Source organism: Halichondria panicea, chromosome 1 (genome assembly GCF_963675165.1).
Source record: "Halichondria panicea chromosome 1, odHalPani1.1, whole genome shotgun sequence".
NCBI lineage: Eukaryota > Metazoa > Porifera > Demospongiae > Suberitida > Halichondriidae > Halichondria > Halichondria panicea.
In genome coordinates, this window is record NC_087377.1 from 8352658 (window position 1) to 8372245 (window position 19588).

At 38.7% G+C, this 19588-nt stretch overlaps 4 protein-coding genes across 9 annotated transcripts in view; 2 read left to right on the top strand and 2 right to left on the bottom strand.

The window, feature by feature from the left end:
• LOC135341749 (uncharacterized) overlaps positions 1-19588 on the top strand; it is a 48368-nt gene that overhangs the window by 12835 nt on the left and 15945 nt on the right. Inside the window, exon 3 of one of the 4 annotated variants that reach the window (XR_010396629.1) lies at positions 2365-2510. The exons of the other annotated variants lie outside the window; for them this stretch is intronic. The gene's annotated coding sequence lies outside the window, so the exon portion shown is untranslated. Of the gene's footprint in view, positions 1-2364; positions 2511-19588 lie in introns of those variants that run through there. 4 annotated transcript variants of the gene reach the window in all.
• The window catches only part of LOC135341587 (uncharacterized), a 72071-nt gene continuing 55700 nt past the window's right edge, over positions 3218-19588 (bottom strand). The window contains exons 7-9 of one of the 2 annotated variants that reach the window (XR_010396576.1): positions 6743-6804; positions 3430-3681; positions 3218-3375 (exon numbers count right to left, since the gene is read on the bottom strand). The gene's annotated coding sequence lies outside the window, so the exon portion shown is untranslated. Of the gene's footprint in view, positions 3682-6742; positions 6805-19588 lie in introns of both variants that reach the window. The other variant, XR_010396584.1, reaches the window with a different exon arrangement.
• Positions 15114-16536, bottom strand: LOC135341391 (uncharacterized). Its single transcript, XM_064537930.1, has 2 exons — positions 15759-16536; positions 15114-15659 (listed from the first exon to the last, which is right to left on the bottom strand). The coding sequence occupies exons 1-2, from the start codon at positions 16534-16536 to the stop codon at positions 15241-15243; spliced, it is 1197 nt and encodes a 398-aa protein (XP_064394000.1). The 3' UTR covers positions 15114-15240.
• Positions 16657-18130, top strand: LOC135341400 (uncharacterized). Of its 2 annotated transcripts, none has more exons than XM_064537943.1 (5): positions 16657-16851; positions 16975-17300; positions 17360-17507; positions 17555-17759; positions 17817-18130. In XM_064537943.1, the coding sequence occupies exons 1-5, from the start codon at positions 16657-16659 to the stop codon at positions 18128-18130; spliced, it is 1188 nt and encodes a 395-aa protein (XP_064394013.1). The 2 variants fall into 2 exon arrangements, with proteins under 2 accessions (XP_064394013.1, XP_064394020.1); XM_064537950.1 differs by having other exon boundaries at positions 17874-18130.

Here is a 19588-nt window from a genome sequence, read left to right on the forward strand (position 1 = left end):
ATGACTGAAGAATTGGAATTAGATATATATAGTCATGTTTGGAGTTTGTCTCTGCTGGCCCAACATCCAGTTTATGCTCAACAGGCTCCTGCATTGGGTGTTAGTTATTCAATCTTATAATGCGCTAGTGAGGTATCTCAAGAGAGAACGGTGCGTAGCTATTGGTACATTATAGCTGCAAAAGTAAGAAAAAATGCTGCAATAAATTTTATAGACTTTGAACTTTGGCATCCTTTTAGCAACAATCATAGTCGATCATTTCGATCTAGTAGCCTCATGTTTGGCATCAACACCCGCTGTGCATGTAACCTATAACATTATTATGGCCATACATGGTATATTAACTTACAATGAAACCAAAATGTGATTTGTAGTATTGATGTCGTAAGTACTCAGTGTTGAGTTCCAAGAATGGTGTTGTTAGTCGTGGCTGTTGAAATACAGCAACAAGTTCACTGTCGAATTCAACACCCCGTTTGTGAAGTAAGCAACCTAGTTGACTCTGCAGAGACTGTGTCCTTTCTTCATAAAACATCGAAACATCTTCAATGATTCCGTTTAGTGAGGTTTTTGACACCTTGTGCTTTACTGTTGTTTTCAATAGCAATAGGGCCGATTGTCTTGTGCTATCGCACACTGGAACTGTACTTGAGTTTTCTTCTTCGTCTGCAGCAGGCTCCAGGAATTCATGGTCGTCTTCTTGTTCAATGTGTTCGTGATCAGGATTGGTGGTTGTGGGATGGAGTTCGTCACTGTGTTTGCAATACAGATGTCTCCTGTAGCTTTGGAAGTTGTCATATGTTTTGGGGCATTGATTCAATCCACATGTTACATGAAAACCTGCTTCCAAAGAATGTACTTGTTTGATGTGAGTCAAAACTCTAAGTAGTGTTGTAGCAGCAAACTGATGACAGGATTGGCATAGCCATTTTCTCTCAGACATCTTGAACAATAGTTTTTAAAAAAAAGGCAGCTGTTAATAGGTTGTAGAACAGCATGTTTTTTGCAACTCAATCGTCCATGCATACATTTTATTTCTGCCTCTGATAGTGTGTACTGTAATTCATGTCATGAACCCGCTTAGTAGTCTGTTTAATTGTGTATTCTAAGATACTTTTGTTGTTAGTAGTAGTACAGAAGGAGCATCTAACTGTACATGGGTTTGGAAATCACATCTTATGTGTCTTCCTAAACGCCGCATTGCCTTATAAGTACTGTGTGTAAGTACTGTGTGCATAAATTACAGACTGCGGTCAGCCTGTAAATATCATTAAGAACAGATTTTGTATGTAGTGCAGCAGGAGGAGAGCTAGGTCGAGCCAGAAAGAGCCAAAAAGAAAAGGTAGGCCTTATGGATGATGGTATACATCATGGGAGAGACTGTCATTGGTAAGGTACAGAAAACTCTGAAGAGGAGCATATCCAGTCACTTTGTACAGAGAAGTTTGCTAGACCTAGACTAACACATACTAGGCGTTTGTTTTTGCAGTAGAGAGTCTCACTAGGGTTCTTAGAAGACAGAGCTTACTACCAGGCCTATAGCTAGCTAGCTAGCTGCTTTTCACTTTTATTGTGGTAAAAGTGCACCGTCAGCTCAATTAGCACTGCCCGCAGATCCACTTAGCGGTTTTGCATATAAGGTCATGCTTTGTAAACATACACGAGATGTGATTCCCGAGGTAAGACGCTCTGCTCCTTCTGTAATGTGCTCCTGGTAGTTGTGTGGGTATTTACACAATCTTGGGGTACTATCAGTTGTGTATCAATATTAGCATCTTTTTGTCCATAACACGTACAGACTTTGGATTTGTTAGCTATCCTTTTGCAGATCAAGTAAGCCCACTTTTACTTGCTGGTCTTTGTTAGGGTATTTACACAATCTTGGGGTACTATCATGATCAGTTGTGTATCAATAATTATTAGCATATTTATAACATGTACAGATCGACACAGTAGACTGCTATATATATACAGCTGCACAAGGACCATCTACTAATATTATGTAGCTTTGGCACCTCTACCGAGGCACACCGTGGTGCTAATAATCATCTGCTTGTACAAATGAAGTTTCAATTCAGGTTACAATTTAGGTAGCTTTGCACTAGCTAGCTAAAGCGCTACCTATTTATTAGTTTTACGCTTATCAGTAAAGAGCAGCGCCTCAGGTAATAATGAACTGCCTCCTTATTTACAGAATTATACTAATGCTTTGTAACCAAAGCAGCATGTGCTCAAGGGCATTAATTGTATATCAGTGCTTTTACACTCGAAAAGCAATTATTATACTCCACTTTTATCAAAATAACTGATTATCAGTTCATCATGGGTTAGTATTGAGATGTTGTTGTTTTTTATCCCCTGCAGTGGATGGCTGAAAGGAACTAAGACGTGTTGGGCTTCAAAACAGTTCATTTCTTTTTCTTTCAATCTCTTATGCACAGTCATGTTTTACATTCTCTGATCCGTGTTGATTCTGTATAAGTAGAAAACTATAATTATGATTGTAACTACATCTTGTTGATGTTATGGATTAGCATGAATAATTATACATATGTATACAAATATCACAGGCATTGAGAAAGAGATATCAAGATCATTGCCAAATTAGGGAAAAGATCGTGATCAAAACTTCCATAAATCAATGATGTTAATTTTCATTCATGTGCGAGTGTGCCATGCACACTTTCTCTGCTACGCGAATAGTGTGCTACACACACTTTATTTTGTTCACACTTTTATATGGTGTGCCCAGCACACTATAAAAATCACTCAAGTGTAGCAAGTGTGTTGGCCACACTTCAATGGCAACCATAAGTGTGCTCAGCACACTACATTTTTTACAGTGTATCGTTTGACTTAATTGACTGACTCAAATCTCTTTCGCCCAAGCTCTTTTGAGGAAGCTGCTCTGGTGATGAATGATCACATATATGGCAATTGAGGGCTGTAGTAAGTGCTGGGTGTACGGTGGGTAAAATCTTGGGTCCAAGTATTATTGTCATGTTGTGAAATCTCCCGTTTCACTACCGCTGCTAATTTCGTTTTTAACTACCTCAAAGTGCTTGTCGAATTTCTTCATTTAAAAACTTTTCAGTGTTTTTTGCAGGTCTTCAATTGAATTGTTTGTAAAATTTTTTGAGATAAATAAACCATAAGTCATAATAATAATTATAACAACACAGTATTATATAGAGTCAACTAATAGCTACTTATATTATTGTAAGTTATGTGTATAACTGAATAATACAATGTATGTTCGTTCTTCTTTTTATTTGGGTTTTCTCTTTTGTTGTTTCCCCTTCGTCCTCCTCTTCCTCTTTCCCCATGGCTATTATAAGTTACTCCTACGTTAAATGTTACTGAGCAATGGGATATCTATATTGAAAGACAGAACATTATAATTAGTCATGAGTAAAATCATTAGCTTACTGTATTGACTAGATGGCCTGTCTCCTCCTCTAGTTTCTCCTCCTCCTTCCCCTGGTTCAGATTTGTTTCATCATCCTTATCTTCCTTTATCTTCTTGCGCCTCACCTCTCCTCTTCCTTCTCTTTTCTTCTACTTTTCCTCTCCTCTTCATCTCTCCGCATTTTTTCTTCTATTTTCTTCTCTTCTGACTTTTTTTCTGTCCATTTGCTTTTTAGCTCCCTTGCCTCCTTTTATCTCCTCTCCCTTAAGGTCCTAGCAATATTGTAATTATTATACTGAATTCATTGATTATAAACATAACTCACTGCATCTTGATGACGACCACCTGCACCAACATCACCAATAGCTAAATCTTTATCTGGTAAAAGATAAATGCAATGATACTACTCTGACACACGAAACAATGAGTTATTTATACCCTCCAGGTGATCAAGCAGGTGTTCGTCGTCCTCAGATATTCAAGGAGATCTATACACATGCACACTTTCTGTACCTAAATCCATTTCAACTTGCTCTTCCTCAGTACTTGCGCTTGGTAGTGTTGCCATGACTAATGAAACAACTTCTCTACTTTTAGAACATGCAACAGGATCATCCAGTTGGACCATTTGAATTACCCACCCACTTAAGTTTACTTAAAAAGGCGCGATTTTCCTTAACCCAAATCTTTCTTTCCCATACTGATAGGAGTATTTTTAGCCCACAATTTTCCATCTTAGCGAGCTCTGTATCATCAAACACCATAGCCAATAATTATCTTTCTCAATAATTATGTATAGCCCCAATCCTGAGAGCTGCTAAGACACTTCAGAGTTGCTTGTTGCCCTGTACTGAATAAATCATGGGTTGCATGCATGATCAATTATTATTATCGTTTGAGTAGTTCTTATACCGGTACTCGCTCTTAATTTTTAACGAGGGAGAGTAACATAATTATCGTTTGACTTAATTGACTGACTCAAATCTCTTTCGCCCAAGCTCTTTTGAGGAAGCTGCTCTGGTGATGAATGATCACATATATGGCAATTGAGGGATGTAGTAAGTGCTGGGTGTACGGTGGGTAAAATCTTGGGTCCAAGTATTATTGTCATGTTGTGAAATCTCCCGTTTCACTATCGCTGTCACTACCGCTGCTAATTTCGTTTTTAACTACCTCAAAGTGCTTGTCGAATTTCTTCATTTAAAAATTTTTCAGTGTTTTTTGCAGGTCTTCAATTGAATTTTTTGAGCCATAAGTCATAATAAAAATTATAACAACACAGTATATATGGAGTCAACTAATAGCTACTTATATTATTATAAGTTATGTGTATAACTGAATAATACAATGTATGTTCGTTCTTCTTTTTATTTGGGTTTTCTCTTTTGTTGTTTCCCCTTCGTCCTCCCCTTCCTCTTCCTCTTTCCCCATGGCTATTATAAGTTACTCCTACGTTAAATGTTACTGAGCAATGGGATATCTATATTGAAAGACAGAACATTATAATTAATCATGAGTAAAATCATTAGCTTACTGTATTGACTAGATGGCCTGTCTCCTCCTCTAGTTCTCCTCCTCCTTCCCCTGGTTCATATTTGTTTCATCTTCTTGCGCCTCACCTCTTCCTCTTCCTTCTCTTTTCTTCTACTTTTCCTCTCCTCTCTCCTCTTCATCTCTCCGCTTCTTCTCTTCTGGCTTTTTTTTTGTCCATTTGCTTTTTAGCTCCCTTGCCTCCTTTTTTCTCCTCTCCCTTTCCTAGCAACATTCCAGACTGTCGTGTGTTACTTATTACCTTACCTGTCGTATAGGCTGTTGTCTATCCAATTTGTAATTATTATACTGAATTCATGATTATAAACATAACTCACTGCATCTTGATGACGACCACCTGCACCAACATCACCAACAGCTAAATCTTTATCTGGTAAAAGATAAATGCAATGATACTACTCTGACACACGAAACAATGAGTTATTTATACCGTCCATGTTATCAAGCAGGTGTTCTTCGTCCTCAGGATATCTATACTCCTTCACAATTTCCATTTCTTCCTCAGCACTTGTGCTTGGTAGTGTTGCCATGACTAATGAAACAACTTCTCATAACATCTACTTTTATAGAACATGCAACAGGATCATCCAGTTGGACCATTTGAATTACCCACCCACTTAAGTTTTACTTAAAAAGGCGCAATTTTCCTTAACCCAAATCTTTCTTTCCCATACTGATAGGAGTATTTTTAGCCCACAATTTTCAATCTTGGCGAGCTCTGTATCATCGAACACCATAGCCAATAATTATCTTTCTCAAGATGTATAGCCCCAATTCTGAGAGCTGCTAAGACACTTCAGAGTTGCTTGTTGCCCTGTACTGAATAAATCATGGGTTGCATGCATGATCAATGATTATTATTGTTTGAGTAGTTCTTATACCGGTACTCGCTCTTAATTTTTAACGAGGGAGAGTAACATATCGTTTGACTTAATTGACTGACTCAAATCTCTTTCGCCCAAGCTCTTTTGTATGGCAATTGAGGGCTGTAGTGTAGATGGGTGTACGGTGGGTAAAATCTTGGGTCCAAGTATTATTGTCATGTTGTGAAATCTCCCGTTTCACTATCGCTTTCACTACCGCTACTAATTTCGTTTTTAACTACCTCAAAGTGCTTGTCGAATTTCTTCATTTAAAACTTTTCAGTGTTTTTTGCAGGTCTTCAATTGAATTGTTTGTAAAATTTTTTGAGTTAAATAAACCATAAGTCATAATAATAATTATAACAACACAGTATATATAGAGTCAACTAATAGCTACTTATATTATTATAAGTTATGTGTATAACTGAATAATACAATGTATGTTCGTTCTTCTTTTTATTTGGGTTTTCTCTTTTGTTGTTTCCCCTTCGTCCTCCCCTTCCCCTTCCTCTTTCCCCATGGCTATTATAAGTTACTCCTACATTAAATGTTACTGAGCAATGGGATATCTATATTGAAAGACAGAACATTATAATTAGTCATGAGTAAAATCATTAGCTTGACTAGATGGCCTGTCTCCTCCTCTAGTTTCTCCTCCTCCTTCCCCTGGTTCATATTTGTTTCATCATCCTTATCTTCCTTTATCTTCTTGCGCCTCACCTCTTCCTCTTCCTTCTCTTTTCTTCTACTTTTCCTCTCCTCTTCATCTCTCCACATTTTTTCTTCTATTTTCTTCTCTTCTGACTTTTTTCTGTCCATTTGCTTTTTAGCTCCCTTGCCTCCTTTTATCTCCTCTCCCTTAAAGTCCTAGCAACATTGTAATTATTATACTGAATTCATGTTTATAAACATAACTCACTGCATCTTGATGACGACCACCTGCACCAACATCACCAACATCACCAATAGCTAAATCTTTATCTGGTAAAAGATAAATGCAATGATACTACTCTGACACACGAAACAATGAGTTATTTATACCCTCCAGGTGATCAAGCAGGTGTTCGTCGTCCTCAGATATTTGAGGAGATCTATACACATGCACACTTTCTGTACCTAAATCCATTTCAACTTGCTCTTCCTCAGTACTTGCGCTTGGTAGTGTTGCCATGACTAATGAAACAACTTCTCTACTTTTAGAACATGCAACAGGATCATCCAGTTGGACCATTTGAATTACCCACCCACTTAAGTTTACTTAAAAAGGCGCGATTTTCCTTAACCCAAATCTTTCTTTCCCATACTGATAGGAGTATTTTTAGCCCACAATTTTCCATCTTGGCGAGCTCTGTATCATCAAACACCATAGCCAATAATTATCTTTCTCAAGATGTATAGCCCCAATCCTGAGAGCTGCTAAGACACTTCAGAGTTGCTTGTTGCCCTGTACTGAATAAATCATGGGTTGCATGCATGATCAATTATTATTATCGTTTGAGTAGTTCTTATACCGGTACTCGCTCTTAATTTTTAACAAGGGAGAGTAACATAATTATCGTTTGACTTAATTGACTGACTCAAATCTCTTTCGCCCAAGCTCTTTTGAGGAAGCTGCTCTGGTGATGAATGATCACATATATGGCAATTGAGGGATGTAGTAAGTGCTGGGTGTACGGTGGGTAAAATCTTGGGTCCAAGTATTATTGTCATGTTGTGAAATCTCCCGTTTCACTATCGCTGTCACTACCGCTGCTAATTTCGTTTTTAACTACCTCAAAGTGCTTGTCGAATTTCTTCATTTAAAAATTTTTCAGTGTTTTTTGCAGGTCTTCAATTGAATTTTTTGAGCCATAAGTCATAATAAAAATTATAACAACACAGTATATAATTATAGAGTCAACTAATAGCTACTTATATTATTATAAGTTATGTGTATAACTGAATAATACAATGTATGTTCGTTCTTCTTTTTATTTGGGTTTTCTCTTTTGTTGTTTCCCCTTCGTCCTCCCCTTCCTCTTCCTCTTTCCCCATGGCTATTATAAGTTACTCCTACGTTAAATGTTACTGAGCAATGGGATATCTATATTGAAAGACAGAACATTATAATTAATCATGAGTAAAATCATTAGCTTACTGTATTGACTAGATGGCCTGTCTCCTCCTCTAGTTCTCCTCCTCCTTCCCCTGGTTCATATTTGTTTCATCTTATTGCGCCTCACCTCTTCCTCTTCCTTCTCTTTTCTTCTACTTTTCCTCTCCTCTCTCCTCTTCATCTCTCCGCTTCTTCTCTTCTGGCTTTTTTTTTTGTCCATTTGCTTTTTAGCTCCCTTGCCTCCTTTTTTCTCCTCTCCTTTTCCTAGCAACATTCCAGACTGTCGTGTGTTACTTATTACCTTACCTGTCGTATAGGCTGTTGTCTATCCAATTTGTAATTATTATACTGAATTCATGATTATAAACATAACTCACTGCATCTTGATGACGACCACCTGCACCAACATCACCAACAGCTAAATCTTTATCTGGTAAAAGATAAATGCAATGATACTACTCTGACACACGAAACAATGAGTTATTTATACCGTCCATGTTATCAAGTAGGTGTTCTTCGTCCTCAGGATATCTATACTCCTTCACAATTTCCATTTCTTCCTCAGCACTTGTGCTTGGTAGTGTTGCCATGACTAATGAAACAACTTCTCATAACATCTACTTTTATAGAACATGCAACAGGATCATACAGTTGGACCATTTGAATTACCCACCCACTTAAGTTTTACTTAAAAAGGCGCAATTTTCCTTAACCCAAATCTTTCTTTCCCATACTGATAGGAGTATTTTTAGCCCACAATTTTCAATCTTGGCGAGCTCTGTATCATCGAACACCATAGCCAATAATTATCTTTCTCAAGATGTATAGCCCCAATTCTGAGAGCTGCTAAGACACTTCAGAGTTGCTTGTTGCCCTGTACTGAATAAATCATGGGTTGCATGCATGATCAATGATTATTATTGTTTGAGTAGTTCTTATACCGGTACTCGCTCTTAATTTTTAACGAGGGAGAGTAACATATCGTTTGACTTAATTGACTGACTCAAATCTCTTTCGCCCAAGCTCTTTTGTATGGCAATTGAGGGCTGTAGTGTAGATGGGTGTACGGTGGGTAAAATCTTGGGTCCAAGTATTATTGTCATGTTGTGAAATCTCCCGTTTCACTATCGCTGTCACTACCGCTGCTAATTTCGTTTTTAACTACCTCAAAGTGTTTGTCGAATTTCTTCATTTAAAACTTTTCAGTGTTTTTTGCAGGTCTTCAATTGAATTGTTTATAAAATTTTTTGAGTTAAATAAACCATAAGTCATAATAATAATTATAACAACACAGTATATATAGAGTCAACTAATAGCTACTTATATTATTATAAGTTATGTGTATAACTGAATAATACAATGTATGTTCGTTCTTCTTTTTATTTGGGTTTTCTCTTTTGTTGTTTCCCCTTCGTCCTCCCCTTCCCCTTCCTCTTTCCCCATGGCTATTATAAGTTACTCCTACATTAAATGTTACTGAGCAATGGGATATCTATATTGAAAGACAGAACATTATAATTAGTCATGAGTAAAATCATTAGCTTGACTAGATGGCCTGTCTCCTCCTCTAGTTTCTCCTCCTCCTTCCCCTGGTTCATATTTGTTTCATCATCCTTATCTTCCTTTATCTTCTTGCGCCTCACCTCTTCCTCTTCCTTCTCTTTTCTTCTACTTTTCCTCTCCTCTTCATCTCTCCACATTTTTTCTTCTATTTTCTTCTCTTCTGACTTTTTTCTGTCCATTTGCTTTTTAGCTCCCTTGCCTCCTTTTATCTCCTCTCCCTTAAAGTCCTAGCAACATTGTAATTATTATACTGAATTCATGTTTATAAACATAACTCACTGCATCTTGATGACGACCACCTGCACCAACATCACCAATAGCTAAATCTTTATCTGGTAAAAGATAAATGCAATGATACTACTCTGGCACACGATACAATGAGTTATTTATACCCTCCAGGTGATCAAGCAGGTGTTCGTCGTCCTCAGATATTCGAGGAGATCTATACACATGCACACTTTCTGTACCTAAATCCATTTCAACTTGCTCTTCCTCAGCACTTGCGCTTGGTAGTGTTGCCATGACTAATGAAACAACATCTACTTTTAGAACATGCAACAGGATCATCCAGTTGGACCATTTGAATTACCCACCCACTTAAGTTTTACTTAAAAAGGCACAATTAAAAAGGCACAATTTAACCGAGCTCTGTATCATCAAACACCATAGCCAATAATTATCTTTCTCAAGATTTAGAAAATGCTTGTAGTAATACTGCAATCTGATAGGTCACTGAGAGGTCCATTATTTCACTTATGGACCTGAGGTCTTCTAAGTAGGTCTATTATACTGATTATGCCTACAGGCAAGATGATGTCAAGATTAACTTGTATGGAACATGGCAACACCACACAGTTTATGTTGAAGTCATAGTAACGATGATACAGTGCATCATTAAAAATTAATTTTTTTTTAAGTTTTGCGTTCTGCAGTGCCGCTTTGCAGCTTTTATCTCTCTCTTGCAGCTACAATAGCTAGTGCTCTAGTGCAGAGCTAACTACTATGACAATAGCAACTTTTTATTTGCAATGCGTGATTCTCAAGAAACAGAAACTGCCTTCATCAATGTGAGTTTTTTTATGTAGACTAGCCAGAGCAAAGCTTTAACGTTGCTTGAGGCTTGTAGAAACTCTTGGTTTCAGAGTCTTCTTTGTGTTAATATAGCCTAGCTTGCTTAGCACTATTCTAAACCAGTTATAGGCCTCGTCAACGGTCACTATGGAGTTTTGAGACCCTCAGGCCCTTAGTAGCACCCTCGCTACGCTCGAGATGCTACAGCCTCGGGCCTTCAGGTCTCAAAACCCCATAGAGACCTTGGACTCAGTCTATAACTATTATGTATAGCCCCAATCCTGAGAGCTGCTAAGACACTTCAGAGTTGCTTGTTGCCCTGTACTGAATAAATCATGGGTTGCATGCATGATCAATAATTATTATCGTTTGAGTAGTTCTTATACCGGTACTCGCTCTTAATTTTTAACGAGGGAGAGTAACATATCGTTTGACTTAATTGACTGACTCAAATCTCTTTCGCCCAAGCTCTTTTGAGGAAGCTGCTCTGGTGATGATCACGTATATGGCAATTGAGGGAGTGCTGGGTGTACGGTGGGTAAAATCTTGGGTCCAAAGTATCATTGTCATGTTGTGAAATCTCCTGTTTCACTATCGCTGTCACTACCGCTGCCAATTTCGTTTTTAACTACCTCAAGTGCTTGTCGAATTTCTTCATTTAAAGACTTTTCAGTGTTTTTTGCAGGTCTTCAATTGGAAGCCTTCTCAGCACATTTTCCCCTTTTTTCTTCAATGGTTAAAGGATATCGGTATATGTTGCTAGTTATAGTATAGCTCTTTAGCTGCTATTGAGAGTTCTTTTTCCTGTGTGTATTAATTATTACCCTAAAATTATTAATTCTGTACCATAAACACCGGCTACACTATTTTGACCTATTCTCAACAAAATGTTTGGGTTGTAACTCCTTTGTGTATAACAATATTTATTGAGCTATGCTAACTTAAATATGACATAATTATACTAGTATAATCCACCCAGAAAACAACGCTTTATTGAATAGTTCTAACTATTGTTCAAGAAAGTACCAGTACCTCGTCATCATTCTTTAGAGGAGAGGAGGGTATGTGCTTAGCACTGATTGTAGCGTTGGGGAGCTCTTACTCATTATATCCGCTCTCCTGAACGTATAATTATGTTCTAGTCATAAGATCGTCTGTGACCTGCAGTTAGTTTTCTCTTTTCACAGTAGTTAATGTCTGTGCATCATAACAGGTGGGATTTAATTGTTTCCCTATACTTCAACATTTACAGGCCGCGGCGTTAACCTATAAGGTCTGTACTGTAATTAAATGGGAGCATATAATTTTTATATACTTCTCTGTTTGTCGGCTTGCCGTGTTTATACTCCTGTGCACACCTATGGAATTCGGCGAGTGCATAATCCTCGGCCTCTTAGCCTTAGATCTAGGCCTCCTCCTCCTCGATCTCCTGCTCCTCGGCCTCTACAGTCCCTGGCGGGTCTGGCCCTAGCCCTAGCTTTGGCCCAGTGCCACAGACCTGATATATTTCTTTGTGTATGCCTATGGAGGTGCCGTGTAAATGCATGTCTATCTTCCCCTGTGGAAGGTAACGGCTTCTGGCATGTTGGAAAGCTCTTTTTTGTTTAATTCAGACCTTGAGTGGCTTTTGTCATCCTTCCGTTTTATTCTATTTTTAGACGCAGCTCCCTTGCGATATATTCCTTATAGGTTTACACTGGGTATTAGATTACAGACCTGATATATTTACACACACAATTTCAACTTACATAATCTGCATTCACCATGGCCATTTTTTGCCATTTCTTTACCCACATGTCGTAACTCTTCCCCAGTTGGGTTACTCTTGTGAGAAAAGAAGGCATCCGCCACATTGGACATGAGCTTTCCCTTTTTAAAACCGTACAGCTTCCCGTCTTTCAGCCCTTGAGCTAGTAGATGGAAAAGGTCGTGGTAAGGGTGGCTTCTATTCTCTTTTTACAACTCTGTACTTCTGTCGCTTTATGACTGTTGGCTGGTGTTCTGGTCCTGTATGACAACGATTGTATAGATACCGAATGCACATGCTCTAACCCATTTAGATCCTAGTTTTCATTGGCTAAACAAAACATTACCCCAGGCAAAACATTGTAATCGGTTTGTTGCTAAAATTCAAGGCACATGTAATGCACATGCGCATTAAAGTCACATGCCTATTCAGGCAAGACTCAAAGCTTGTCTATAATATACTTTGAGCAAGTTCCCTATTTGTATTGATATCACACCAGGCTTCTTTCTGACTCTGCTGTGATCCTATATTATAGTCCATTTGAAAGACTTTTCATAGCTGATATGTACATCCATCTATAAGCTTTGTTTTCAGCATGTGACGAAGACTGGTTTAAAGATAAAATTATTGTGAAAATACCGTTCTTAACTATTATGCTCCGACAACGCCGAGGGTTCCGCCATAGTTCCCTTGTTATTTGGTTGCCGGCTTAATTAGCTCAGTGCATGGTTGGCGTGCAATTAATGGCATACCATTAATAGCCGGTGTAACTCCAAGAAAAAAATCAAGACTCTTAAATTAATATGTAATACGTATTCTGTATTCTGTAGATTTACTTCTACACTCTGGGCCTCTTCATTCATGCATGGGTGTTGATTCCTTGACATAGTTTGTTGTATAATAGTTCATACGTGTGTATTATTTTCGAGGCTCACCCTTGTATTTTGTCTAGCCATAGAGTTTTCGTCCAATGGCTGCTGAGTATTAAAGATATTGTGAAGAATTAGTGTTATTGCATGCCTGTGTATTTCTCACTCACCTTTGTTTTGTTACTGCTTATTGATAGCTGTGCAAATGTATGATATAAGTAATTGTTTTGAACGTACCATACTATTGAATGAGTGATCCTCCTCATTAAGCGAGTCATCATCAGGAATCTTAAAATCATTAGCTTACTGGATGGCCTGTCTCCTCCTCTAGTTTCTCCTCCTCCTTCCCCTGGTTCATATTTGTTTCATCATCCTTATTTTCCTTTATCTTCTTGTGCCTCACCTCCTTCTCTTTTCTTCTAATTTTCCTCTCCTCTTCATCTCTCTAAGAGAGAAAAGATGCCGGTATTGTTTTAGTCAAACAGAATGTCCTCAGACACTCCGGGGTAGTGAAGGCAGGAAATCGACGTTTTGCCTCGCACCACGTACTGGAGGTAGTTATCCTGGGATGGAATTATACGAGTCTTTACTTTGTCCTGAATGTGCTGTAAGCTTCTTCCGGAGAAGTTGCCCCTTTCTGGTGTTCTTTCAGGAAAGCCTGTGCTCTGTCAGAGTTTGGTGGTTTGGTATCCTTGCTAGGTTTGAAGTAATCGCTTATTAGTCCATTCTCAGTTTCTGTGAAAAACCTCCTCTTTTTTGTTGGTGGTTCTTCCTTGTCAGTCTGGTTGTTGAGCGAGGTATAGACCGACACTGCCTGCTCACTTGACTTAATAAAATAATGTGCTTGTAGTTCCAATTAGATGCGACCCTCTAAATATGCGACACCAGGACTTAATAATTATCAACCTCCAAAAGAAGCGACCTCTGGCTTCGTAATTATTAAAAAGTGTCGCTTTAAATGAGGTCTTACGGTAGACATGCACTGTTTTAGACATGCACTGTTTTAGGAAATTTATATCATAGCAACTCATTATAGCCAATCACTGTTCTTATCTTGCTACATAGTTGTAAGTACATGATTGTCTATAATTTACAGTGTGGATTATAACGGTCGGCATTCGGCTATTTACCGACCCAAGAACCTGAATAACCGGCTCTGGGCTGCCACAATGACCTGCCAGTACTCGAGATCTAGTTGCGCATGCGCCCTATGCATGCTGATTCAGCAAGCTAATTAGTTGCTACAAACCTTTGCAGAGTTCTTGCAACCAGCAACATGTGGTAATTGGTGCCTCATGTGCTGCATATAATTATTGAGGTGTACATCCGGTCACACCCACACACGTAGTTTACCGCGAAATTGAGAAATTCAAAATTTAATAATGATGGCCACATCTTGTGAAAAAAGGAGATGCTCTGCGATCAGTGTATTAAAGCGGCCATTCTAGAATGTCTGTGTTTTTTGCCAAAAAGTCAGGAAATTAGGGAGTGCTTGCATTTACCAATTTCTGGATTCTTAAATCTTTAAATTTCCATTAATGCGAGTTTCCAGAACTCAACGTTTCCTGGTATTTTGAAAACACGAGGGGGAGAAATTTTAACATTACAACCCCTGTGGCAGTTATAAGTTTGTGCAATAGGTGAATAATTGTATACCAGTCATATCTCCTGTTTGGAACATTTCTAAGATAATGTGCTGATACCATTGTGTATATTTCCATAGCAACATAGGGTGGTGGGTTTGTGGTAGAACAGCAAAAAAAATTGGTAATCAGTTATAGGGAGAGAAAAGACCATGCAACGGTTTCCAGCCAGGTCTGGGACTTTGTCACAATGTCTATAAGAGTTTGGCTATCTTATAATTATGCAAGGTTCAATCTTGCTTACATATCTACACATCCCCCGCAGTGCTCAAAATTGTTAGCCCGTTTCAGTTGAAAGGCTGTGAAGTTCACATAATAATAATAATAACAAGAATAAGAATAAGAATAAGAATAAATGCATGAAACAAGAGTATACATATACTCTTGATGAAAACACAACAGGGATACAAGTTCACCAATAAATGTTCATTAGTCAGAGCTTGACAATGGAGAAGGCGTATGCTTTCGAAGAAATTCTTGGAAGCTTCTTACAAGGGGTAACTTTGGGCAGTCCTTGAGAGTCAAAGAGGCACGACAATGTGGGCAGGTTGACTGGGCCTCCAGCCATTGTGCCACACACACCTCACACCCCAAAATAACATTACAACAGGGAGACACCACAGCTGGGAATGATGTCTGAGACTTGCATACGAGGCATTCGAATACAGTTTTATCCATAGTGCCTAGGGAAGATGGTGCCAATGGTAGAGACATTTTTTTTGCTCTGTGCTGTGGGGCAAAATCAAAATCACTATCAGAGCTCGAGTCCAAGGAAATAACCCTTCCTTTCTTTACTTCAGATTTTCTAACGGCTCGAATACGTTTGGAGGTTTTCCAAAACCTTGATCCTGGATAGAGAAAGTAAGCACTAGTAATGGCATAATCAGTAACTGCTGAATTAACAAGTTATTAAAGAGTCAGCACAATGAATACATCGAGCTTCTTACCTCGAGTAGTAGAAGTATTCGGTATCTTCAGGTAGTCTATGTCCATAAGTACGCATTCTTCACCATTGAATAGCTCGTCACTAACCATCTTCGACACATTTGGAACGCTGGCAATTTCCTCAGAAAGGTCGATGGGGACATTGCTCACTTTCTTCCATTGTTTATCAGCTTCATTCCATTTGCACACCTCAATATACTTTCTCCATTCGGGACGGCTGCTAGAACTTGAAGACATTGTGGAAGGGCCTGCACCATCAACACTCGGTTCAGCTCGAGCTCGAACTCCAGGTGGCTTCTGTCCTGAGGCAGAGCTTGCACCTAGCAAGGCTGACGTGAACTTTGGACTCCATTTTGGCGGTCGTCCTCTTTTTCGTGATGTTGCTTGTGATGTTGCTTGTGAAGGAGGCTGGTAAGAGAAAGAGGCTACTTGCTGGTCTTGAGGCAAACCATCTGCCTTGAGCGAATCCCCGTTCACAACCCACTTTGATAGGTCATCTACATCAAGAAACTTTCCCTCATGGTCTGGTGTTTCCACAAACCCATCGTCAGAAATCAAAATAATGGAATCGGGGAACAGTCCAAACACTTTACCAATAACTTGAGTAGTTAGCTGTGATGGTTTGAGCTTCACGGTTTTGCCATCTTTCTCTATGGTATACAGGCTGTAGTTGTACAAGTTGCTTACACTCGAACTCATGTTCCTAGGCCCTTCTTTCACGGTATCAGCGCAGCATAGAGCTAAATAGAGAGGACACTTGCAATTTTGTGCCCAGGCCATGTGCTTTTGACCGTATGTTGATCTACATGTAGATTTATCTATTTAAAAAGCAATCGCAAAATATTTATTAGGCTAGGGTGCGGCTAATTCGAATCCAGGCGTGTATCGAGGCTAAGAAGGATGGATGTGGATGAAGTGTTTGAAATGGTTACAAGTGGTATGACCCACGAAGATATAAGTAATACACTCAAGACCCGCTTTCCAGGAATAAGAGGCTTCTCTGCAAGAAGTGTTCGGCGATTCTGCTCTGAAAATGGCATTCATAAACCAGATTCTGCTCAAGTAGATGCTGTAGTCGAATGTGCTGTTACTGAAGTAAGCTAAACGTAGTATAGGGCTTAATACTAAGAATATTACCGTAGCACCGGAGAATACAGTCCATGTGCGTAATTAGCTAAGTACCACAAAAAACATTTCTAAATTAATTATGACTTGCAGGTTGGACATGTGTATGGCCGGAGAATGTTAAAGGGTGTGCTTGAGTCTAAAGGTATTAAGGTATCTGAGAAAAGAGTTTCAGAGTCCTTACAGAGAGTGGCCCCTTTGCAATATGATCAGCGGCGGAATGACACCTTAGACCGTACTAATCCACTGCAATACTCGGCTCTCCACTTTGGGCATAAACTTCATATTGACCAAAATGAAAAGATCACAATGTTTGGTGCTACCCACATAGTTGCAAGGGATGGATATTCAGGCAAGATAATTGCTTACTGTACAATGCCAGTCAAGAACAATTTGGCTATATACGACAGTATTTTGAGGTATTGTTCAACTCATTGAATAATAGTTACATCAGTAACACGTATAATTTCCATATCAGGTCATCTACTAAAACGTATGGTCTTTGGAAGCAAATTCGAGTCGACCATGGAAGAGAATTTTATCTTCTTTTGTATGTACAAGAAGCACTTCGTTGTCGTGTTGGCCCTCGGGATATTCTTCCTTACGTTCAATCTCCTTCAACAGAAGTAAGGGTACTGATATTGCTTACATGCATTAACTTTTCTCTCTACAGAACCACACTGTTGAACGCATTTGGGTTGAAGTAAATTCTCGTATTAACTACCCCCTAAAGCGACACTTGATATCAATGGAAGCTACTAATCTGATTAACATGAGTGATGAAACTACAAAATTTTGTGTTTCGTTTGTTACGTGCAATGTTGCTTATCATGGATTATCATTGTTTGTTGCAGCTTGGAATCATCATTCTATACCAGGTAAATGTAATGACATTATTATTGATGACACATGCGCTATTATAATATGTGATACAGGTCGAGGAGTACCCAATCATTTGCAGGTGCAGCGTTATGAAACTATACCCATTCCAGATGGGGAAGTACCGGGTACTGATGAAGCTGCAGATGCATACCGTTCTCAAGGTGGTCAGCTAAGAGAGTTTGGACTTTTTGGTTGCGATCCACTCAAGGATCGACAGGATCTAATTATGAAAAGGGAGCAATATTTCCTCTCTCGCTGTCGTTTTGGGGACATCTTTAGTAATGTGGTATCAGGAAATGGACAAGCATATTCATATGCAATTGCTGAGTTCATTAGAATAACGAACTCTCTAGAAGCTTATCTATAGTCTAAGAGCCATTTTACTTGCTCATAATCATTATAGAGTGTTTAACATTAACTGAGTACTACAAGTTAACTGCCAGGGGTTGTAATATTAAAATATCTCCCCCTCGTGTTTTCAAAATACCAGGAAACGTTGGGTTCTGGAAACTCGCATTAATGGAAATTTAAAGATTTAAGAATCCAGAAATTGGTAAATGCAAGCACTCCCTAATTTCCTGACTTTTTGGCAAAAAACACAGACATTCTAGAATGGCCGCTTTAATACACTGATCCTCTGCGCATAGCGAAGATCTAAGATGGAGAATAGTTTGGCAGAAAGAAGGCCTAAGCCTTACTAATGACATGATACCAAGAAATCTACAAATCAACAGTTTCAAGAATATTGTCTCTCTTTCATAGTTACAAGTACTGCCTGTAAGAAAGTGTATGCAAAAGAAAAAGCATATCGAAAGCTTACTACTCCAGTGATTTTAATGATTTTTCACCTTATGCTAACCAAGCCTGGAATATATTTGCACGAGATACAAACTGAGGTTTCCAGTACACTGCTAGTAGATGTTGACACATCTACAATATGCAGGTGCCAAAGTTGAAGATTACATCCTCTGTAAATCATCAAATGATATTAACGAAATCTTTGCTTGTTGACTACCCTCTGTATAGCCAACATTAAAGTTAGGGGGACAATGAAACTTGATCACCAAACTCTTTTTTAATTTTCAGCCTCAGCTCACTAACAGAACGAAGCCATGAAAAAAAGTTGTTTAAATATCTTGTATTAACCTCACTTTTTTTCTGTGGATTTATAATTTTCACTTCATAAGTATAGGTAGCTCGATCAGCAGGAGGCAACTGTGGACTTACAACGGCTCCAGGTGATGCATTCAATTGAATAACTGAGCCACGATTTCCAGGCTGCTAATTATAGTAATGGTCAGAGCTGGATGCTCACAGTTTCAAATTGTAAATGAATGATTGGTTGGTTTAGCCTTCTTTCGAGTGAATCCTAGGCGTAGACAGCATAATGTGGCAGCACTTTAGATCTACCAGTAATCTGAAGCAATTGGGTCTGAATTTTAGGTAGTCGGCTTTTCTCAAATCAATCATCGTGAGATCATCTAGACAGTGCTCCCTTGGGCTGGCTTTATAAGCAGCGACACATCTCCAGTGCATTAAAATCTATCAACAACCCTTGGGCCAAACATGTAGTAGCTTCAGCAACAAACAATCTATCTGCTGCTTCCCGATGGTACAGCAATTGACAAGCTTTTGCCATACCATTCTCCACCTCAGATACAAGGATTTTGTACAGCCAGGTTCCCCCATTATTACTTGCATTTACTGTGAGCATGCCCAGCTCTGACCATTACTATAATTATATGTACACATACCTGAGGTCAATTAGTGGTACATTTCTTTTTTGTTTTTAAAATGTACATTTCAAGTGAGGTTAAAAAGGTTG

Bases quoted from the DNA above. Each gene is read 5' to 3' on its own strand.
- LOC135341391 (XM_064537930.1), bottom strand. From the start codon at position 16,536: ATGGCCTGGGCACAAAATTGCAAGTGTCCTCTCTATTTAGCTCTATGC. The intron at 15,660-15,758 runs GTAAGAAGCTCG...TTCTCTATCCAG, and splicing joins GAATACTTCTACTACTCGAG to GATCAAGGTTTTGGAAAACC.
- LOC135341400 (XM_064537943.1), top strand. From the start codon at position 16,657: ATGGATGTGGATGAAGTGTTTGAAATGGTTACAAGTGGTATGACCCAC. The intron at 16,852-16,974 runs GTAAGCTAAACG...TATGACTTGCAG, and splicing joins TCGAATGTGCTGTTACTGAA to GTTGGACATGTGTATGGCCG. The intron at 17,760-17,816 runs GTAAATGTAATG...TATGTGATACAG, and splicing joins GAATCATCATTCTATACCAG to GTCGAGGAGTACCCAATCAT.